This window comes from Austrofundulus limnaeus, unplaced genomic scaffold (genome assembly GCF_001266775.1).
Source record: "Austrofundulus limnaeus strain Quisiro unplaced genomic scaffold, Austrofundulus_limnaeus-1.0 Scaffold328, whole genome shotgun sequence".
NCBI lineage: Eukaryota > Metazoa > Chordata > Actinopteri > Cyprinodontiformes > Rivulidae > Austrofundulus > Austrofundulus limnaeus.
Genome location: NW_013952730.1, coordinates 490,147 through 498,427, shown reverse-complemented (window position 1 = coordinate 498,427; position 8,281 = coordinate 490,147). Strand labels below are relative to the sequence as shown.

At 42.1% G+C, this 8,281-nt stretch overlaps 1 protein-coding gene across 1 annotated transcript; it reads right to left on the bottom strand.

The window, feature by feature from the left end:
- Nucleotides 1-2,562: 2,562 nt before the first annotated feature.
- znf703 (zinc finger protein 703) lies at nucleotides 2,563-5,791 on the bottom strand (the record flags this gene model as incomplete). The annotated part of the gene is given in 2 exon segments (XM_014022405.1): nucleotides 2,563-4,882; nucleotides 5,276-5,791. Coding segments are annotated over 2 exon segments (1,758 nt in total). The 3' UTR covers nucleotides 2,563-3,376.
- Between the last annotated feature and the right edge of the window lie 2,490 nt (nucleotides 5,792-8,281).

Below are 8,281 nucleotides of genomic sequence, written 5' to 3'. Positions count from 1 at the left end.
TTTTTTTTTTTTTTTTACTCTAAGTGTTTTATTTAAGAGATATGACAAATTTAAAAAGTGCTTTCACATCCAGCTTTAAAGAGAAAGATCTAAGCACAGATACAGGAAAAAAACTGTTTGGATGTGTGCACTTTGCATTTGGAGAGCCTTATAGAAAACTACAAATCCTACATTTRATAGATCGATAATGAAAAAGTGCAATATAGGATAAAATTTGTGAAAATAAAAACCGTTTACAAAGTGCTCAAATATTATTATGGCATCATCACACAAGATGTACCGAAAACTTCGAGAATTATAAAATGTAAACTTATTGTTTAAACTGTTAAAGATCTTAAACTGCAAGTTCATGCATGTAAAATATGTAAAAAAAATAATTTGTTGTTTTAAGTCTTTTCATCAAAATGTAATTGTCTGTAATTAAATTCTTTGTTGTTTTATTGCCTGTAAACATCTTAATACACCTTTCTCTATCAAGCTGCATGGTTTAATGTAGTTTTCTTTACGACTGTTTTCACAACAACAGTTGGATTAGAGAAATAAATTCTGATTCTTAGGAACAAATAATATTGTCCAAATATTGTGGAAGCTTCTGCTCTGAGTTGTCATCCTTAACAAAAAGAAAAAGAAAGAAAGATGAATGAAATAAAACCTGCTTTACATTTGATCATTTTTACGCTTTGTTTAAAAAAAGATTGTACATGGATGTGTTAGATCTGAAACGAGTTGTACATTTACTGACAGCTGTGATTAAAATGTTAAGATTAAGTTTGTCTTTTTGATAAATTTGACAGTGAGTGTTTGTGTCGTTTGCTTTTTAATTCCTTGTAGATTTTTGGATTTTTATAGTTTTTAAATTGCCTTTTGAGTCACCATTGTGTGCAATTTTATGTAAAACTAAATTAGAGGAGTGAAATATATCATTAGCCTAATTTAAAAARCATAAAACAACTTAGAGAAATGCATGCTGATTATAGTAGGACCAAATCCTCCTGTGTCATTCTCTCTACACACAAAGGATTGAGACTGAACACACACAAACCCAGGCAACATAAATGGAGTGTGTGGGTGTTGACTCAGCTGTTGGGGGGAAAGATAGATGGGGGAGATTGATGAGTGCCAGGATAGAGGGAATAGTGACGTATTTGATGAACGAGTGTAAACTGGCAACAGCGGAATTGATTCCACCTTTTCTGTAAGATTAAAAGTTCTCCCCTCTGTGTGACCTCCTGTTCGACTCATCCTCAAATTGCAGCCAATGTAATCAGTTCTCTATCTACAGTTTGTGAAAACTCACATTTTAAAATTCTAAGGCAACAAAACACCACAGAAGTGCCCATTATCCCACCTGCTGTTCAATAATTCAACTTTAGGGGGCGCCAAAACCCTGTAAACCTCTGATGCCCTAGTTCTGCAAATTACAAAGACATATTGTGTTGCACTGGAAAAAATGTGAGCAAAACATCTGAACATCCTCATCTTGTTTTGTTTAAAACACTTTAGAAGCTTTGTTAAGCGGCAATAGGAAAGTCCCATTCGTAGAAATGCTTGGCCTTAGTTCCTCAAAAAAGAAAAAAAAAGGAGGTGTAATGTTCCAGAGAGCCACCCAGAGCTRTGCTCAGGGCACCGTGACCTTGCTGGTGTGGCAGGGGCTGAATGTAGTTTGGGAGGGTCATCCATTTAGTTAATGGTCCTGTCAAGTGACACCTGTGCTTGCCTCTTCCCTGTCTGGAGTACTAATGAACCACAAGAGCAGAGGAGTCTGGGAGTCCGGGTCAATAGCCGCCTTGGAGACTTGAGCCGCGGCGCTCTGCGCTAGTTACACCCTGTCAGCCAAACAGCGACGTTATCTGKGTCTAAACACTCAAAAAGACAGACGTGCTGTCGTACGATAGACCCAGTCCTTCAGTTTAAATTAGTACCTTACAGCTCTGTTTCAGAGTGCAACATAAAACGAAAGAAATGGCTCCTCACCCAAGCTAAGAGGCTTCTATGTTTGCGGTCCCTGTAAGAGAGCTCTTTCCTCTGGGACATGTCAGGGCTTTGATGAATATTTCTCTATTAACCGCCTCCCATTGTCAGCGATGGCCTTTGTGTTCCAGGCCAATCCGTCAGAGCGCGAGGAGATCTCGGGTCGACACCTCCCTCAGGTCATTATTAAAGTCCCAGTGACCCGGCAGTCTCTCCACACAGCATTCCACTTTGCTGAGGAGGCCCTTTCCATCCCTCACAAACAAAAATCAGCAATTAAAAGCTGCACTCGCAACAACAAAGGCAATCTGGGTGAGGGAAGGAGGGAGGAATGAAAGTCCTCAGAGACCGGCTAACAGGACTAATGTGACCCAGGTTGCCCTTTTCGGGACAGCCCTGTCAAATGATATGAGCCATGAAATATTACACATAGCCATATATAGCGCAGCTGTAAGAGCCATAATGATAGATAGTCTTAGATAAGTGCAGTGCTGCAGTCTGCGATGATTTACTGTGTCCTCTGAAGCTTGTAACAAAAACCTCCTTCGCGGAGCTATATATAGTATTCAATAAGGGAAAAAACAAGTCAAATTGCAGTCATGTATCATTTATTTAACAAAATAAGACCTTTTCATGTTGGTCGGATAGCACAGCCATCAGTTTTTATTCATCTTTTTTTTAATCTTGTGCACCATTTGTGTAGGTCACCCAAACTTGCTGATACCTTGTAAGCTTGAAAAAATATTACATCTTTGCATATTTACAAATAGAAATAATAGCAGTGTTCAAGATAATTCCCAAGGGCATGCATTTCTCCAGAGTCTGAGTCAAAAAAAAACACAAACAAAAAATAAAAATAAAACAGCAGAGCGGAAAGGAGATTAAAAAAAGAGATCCCCAGAATAAAGCCTCATAATTCATCTACATCATGGTTCAACCTTTTTATTTTTGGATGATATGGTAGGCATAACGTTGGTATATTTAAACCAATCTTTCTTATTTAAAATGCTTAAGATAGTTTAGTTGATTAATTAAAAAAAATCCCCAAGGTTGAATACCTACCGCTCGAGTGAAAAATAAATAGTCTTTCATTTCTTGGAGAGAACTTGTAAAAACAAACAAAAAGTACATATAAGAAAAAAAAAATCAAGACTGTTTTCACTTTTCAGCTTCCTGCCATCTTTAATCGTTAAAGTCTGTTTGTTTTGTTTTTTTGTTGCAGGAATTTTGTTACTAGAGTACCAGTCACAATCCTGAGGCTAACAGGTGGTATTCCTGGCAGGCGGGCCAGCAGGCACGATGTCCTGCACCGGTAATGACTTCAGTTTCCTGAATCTATCTTCAGGGCTGTTCTTAAGAGTCCAATCTGATGCCTGCGGTTTGTCGGTGTCTCCACGGCATTTTGTCACTGATATCCCAGGGCTGAGGCTGAGCCCAGTCTCTGACTGTAGAGGGCATATGGGGAGTAATAGGCTGAGGAGGATGGAAGGGCTGTCATTGCAAGTCCTGGTGCTCCGGGCAGATGGGATTTGCTGTATGGGTGGTAACGGGCCAGGCCCAACCCAGGAGAGCCTCTGAGGGAAAATGAGCTGGGCAGGGCGCCTGGGCTGCTGGGTGGCGGCAGATGAAGATGGCACGAGGCTGTGGACGACACCGATGAAGGATAGGCTGACAACAGCTTACTGTCCACCATTCCAGGCAGGGATGTGTGGGTACGCAAGTGGGCTAGCAGCTCCTCTGATGTGGCGAATCGCTTGTCGCAGGGACCGCTGACAGAGACCCAGTTACAGGCGTGAGGCAGAGGCTCATTCGGGACCATGAAGCCGTACGTGTAAAGCGGGTGGGAAAGGGAGGGAGTGGTGCTTGATGACAAAGCGCCAGAATGTAAAGAGTGGAGGTGGTGTGAGGGGTAAACCAGAGGGAAACCAGTCTTAAGACTCGAGGGGTCATGAACACAYGTGGAGCAGTTACTGCCTCCTAGGTGGGGTGCGTTGGGGTAACTCAGACAGTAAGGGTCCCGACATAAACCCTGCATCAGAGATGGAGGGGAGGCTCCAGTTAGCGGGCTGGAGCTGGGATGTTTTCCAGGAAGTCCTAAGCCCAAACCAGACTTGGTAGGATCCAAGCCGGGAACAAACTGTGAAGGATAGCCAGCATAGGCCCCGACGATGGAGCCATGGTAGCCCATGGTGGCAGGGGGCAGTGGGAAGACAGAATGTCCTGGTTTAAAAGGTGACACCGGTGCGATGTGTCCCGAGCTCAGACTGGACTGTGAAGAAGCCTGAGGGTCAGTCTTGCTCTCTGGCCGTGGGCTGCTGGCGGAGCTGGCATTGCTGGAGTTAGCGCTGGCCCGGACCTGGCTGGAGTTGGCTAACTGAGCCCCGTCCCCCCCTGACCTCACAACATCAGAGTCTTTTTTGCCAGAACTGCTGCTGCTGTCTGAGCTGACTTGYTCTGAATTCCCAGTCTTGCTGTCCATGTGTGGGGCCTGGGAATGTGACGGGGTTTGTGTGGATGGGGAATGACTTTGTCTGTGGGACTGACTCGGTGTGTGCAGGGGAGGAGAGCTGGAGGTTGGCGACCGAGAATTAGAGGAAAAAGATGGACACGACGCATTTCCTCCACTGGAGCTTCCATTTGGCACTCTAAACGCTGCTTTATCTGATGAGCTCTTTGTCACAAGAACGTCCTTRCGGCAGTCACCGGATGACTTGGAGTAGGGCTTGAAGCTGGATTTGTCATCCAGGGACTGGTGTTGCTCTCCAGACTTGGATGAGCGGCTGGAGGACTCCTTATCTCCTAGACTGCTGGAGGAGAGGGAGGCCAGCTTGGAGGAGGAKGGGGGGTCAGGTTTGCCAATTTGGGAGCAAGTCTGGGCCAGCAGAGCCAAAGGACTTTTCTTGGCATCGAGCTGTGAAAACAGAAGAGACAAAATGGTGAACTTTGTTTGCTTTTTTCTTAATTGGTTCAATTCTTTAGAAATATGGGCTTCAAAAATCTTCAAATTAAACCTAAATTATGAAAAACCTCCCATTGGTCCTGATAAATCATAAATAAAATAATTTATAAAAAAGCTATTATTTACGTTACAAAGTTGCTCTTTTAAKTCAGCCTTTTAGAAACTCTGCCAACACATTACTCTGATTAAAACATACTAAAATGAATAGTTGCCAGGAAAATAAAATATATATATAAAAACTAAATAATTTGACTGAAATCTGAAGATCAAATTGAAAGATGCCAGTTTTGAAAACATTTTGCTTACTATATTTTAAGTATTTTTAAAAATCTTTGTAACACTTACTTCAATGCTGACAGGCGCAGATGTAAGGGGCTGGAGATACTCCGGGTGTAGCAAGTGGCCGCCGTGAGCCGTCAACATCTTTACGATCCGGATRGGAAGCCTCTTAGCTTGACGCCACGGGTCGGAGGGAGACGGAGAAGACGTGGGTGTGGGATYGGACGCTCCCTCTGCTCCTCGTCGCTGAGGATCGCCGCTGCGCWCCGTGAACTGGCTGCGTAAAAGCGCTTCAGCTCCACCGGGGAGATCTCTCATCTGGAWCTGGGCGCGAACGGAGCCGAGGGCGTGTACGGAGTGGTCACCGCCTCGAGTTTTATTTCTCTGAACACTTCATAATGACAAATTCAATAATAGGGAGCGAGGTAATCCAGAACGGTCGTGCGTAAAACGCGTCCTCCGTGTSGGAATCAAGGCGTCTTACAGAAGAACAAACAGCCAAAATGTCATCCTTTAAAAGAGCGTGCTAATTACTCAGAAATATTCCTTTATCCAGTAGTGGAAAAAGCGCAGGAAGCACCAGAAGCTGGTCACCAAAATAAGACAAGTTGTGGAGCAACCCCGCAGAGGTGAGTGTGTGCCAGCGTCCTGCGTGTTGCGTAGTGTTCTTTCTCCCACTGCAGCAGAACTCACTCTTTCCTCAGACTGGAGCTGAGAGGGCAGGGTTTTCAAAGCAGGCGGCCGCCATCCAATCACGAGTCTTTGCATTCTTAAAGTGGGGAGGGAACGAGAAGGGGGCGGGGTTTTCCTCCAAGCCTCACCCTCTGGTTCAGGCTGTAATGTGGCTGCAAATTTGTGCCAGTGACCTCCATAATCCACATGCAAACTGAACATAAAGTGGTAATATAATATGGCACAACACATCCGAGAGGAGGCTGAGAAAAAAAGTGCAGTGAAGAAATTTAATACTTCAGTGGAGCCAAAACAAATTCCTCCTTAGGTGTTTGAAGATTTATTTGGTTATAGTTTGCTGTGGATCCAGTCTTGTTAAAAATGTGCAATTTAACAAAAAAGAAAAAAAGAAAATTTTTGAAGTAAGGGTGCCAATGCAGTTTCTGGCTGGAATTCAAACAAACATCACCTTTTTTTTTCTCAAAATTCCAGTTGTTATTTGGGATTTACTTTTGGAATAAACTAAGCTGACAATGCACACATGTTGTGATGYGTCAAATGTTTAACAAGTGCACAGATCAAAAGAAATGATAAAAATGTTACCAATGTCTCAAGGTCACAATAGTAACCACACATTAATGTCTTTCCCTGACAGAAGTCATAAGAAAGATAGAACCAATTGTGGAGTAAAACATAAGCCTTGAACAACTATAAGTTGTCACATTTCCTGAACCATAAGAAAAAGTGTCTGTCATCATGTGTCTACAGTTTTATGTAAGAGACTTGACAGTAAAAATAAATAAATAAAATAAAAAAATAAAAACGCTTCACTTCCAGTGTTGAAGAGAAAATTCTGAGCTTAGATACAATGGGAGTTTGGCACTCTGCGCTCTGGGAGGATTAGAGAGACGACATTAAGTCTTAAAGCAGTGAGAAACACTGGATAAAACAAGATAATTGTCGATAGTTCAATGTTTAAAAGTTGTGAGAAGTTTGTGGTACTAAAAACAGTTTATGTGTRAAGTCTTTGAAAAATGTATGCAGTCCAAAAGTTAGAATGTGTAACATCATTATTCTGTAAGTTGAACGTTTAGTGGTGACATTTTCCCAAAAATTATGAMATTTAAACTGAAATTGTGTAAGATCTTTCAAGATAAAACAAGTAAAGTTGGATTTTACATGACAGAATATAAAATTTGTTTCTACTGGGAAGAATATCTGAGCTACAGAGCTCTAAAGAGTTTGGCACTTATCTCATTGTTTTCCTTGTAAAATTATTTAACAAAATGGTTTTTTATGACTTTGTCCATTATGAGAAGTAATGCAGCCAAAATTAATTACAACTATGCCTGATCAATCTGCAGGTTTATTATATCTTTTGTTCAGACCTGAAAATCATGAAATAATAACTGGCTCATATTATAATCAATTCATTACATTTACTCACTTCATCCCTTCTGGTTGTGGAGGTTGCTGGTGCCCATACCATACCATACCATACCATACCATACCATACCATACCATACCATACCATACCATACCATACCATACCATACCATACCATACCATACCTACTTTATTTATAAAACACTTAAGCAATTGAAGTGCTGTACAGTCGCAGTCAATAAAGGACACAACAGTCACAGTGAAACCCCAGCTGTCACTGTATGAGAGGTTACTTGTCCATCACAGGACCACATAGAGACCATTCACATTCTCACCTAGTTAATCTAACATGTCTGTTTTTGGTCTGTGGGAGAAAAACTTTGTGTAACGCCACTTTATTATGACCCCCACACGCAAAGCATAAGCGGGAGTCATGTTGTTTTTGTACTGGTTTTTTTTTTTTTTTCAGTGATTTTTGGTCAACCGTAGCACAAAAACGACTGCACCAATCAACATGAAATTTGGCAGGACTGTAGATGAGTCTGACCTACACTATACCAGCCAACGGTTTTATGATAGACCCCATATTTGAGGAGGGGGCTCCTTTCAAAGTGGGGGTGTCTGGACATGCAAAAATGCTTATAACTCAGAAACTGTTCAACATAGGAGCCTCAGATTTATTTTGTTGTTTAGCTCTGATGAAGCTCTATCCATCAGGCCCACCAATCAGTGCCCCCCACCCCGTACCCCAATTTATCTGAAAAAGGGGTATGGTTACAGTTCAAACACTATTAAACATAGGAGCTTCAGATTTATTTTGTTGTTTAGCTCTGATGAAGCTCTATCCATCAGGCCCACCAATCAGTGCCCCCCACCCCGTACCCCAATTTATCTGAAAAAGGGGTATGGTTACAGTTCAAACACTATTAAACATAGGAGCTTCAGATTTATTTTGTTGTTTAGCTCTGATGAAGCTCTATCCATCAGGCCCACCCATACCCCAGCAGGCCCACC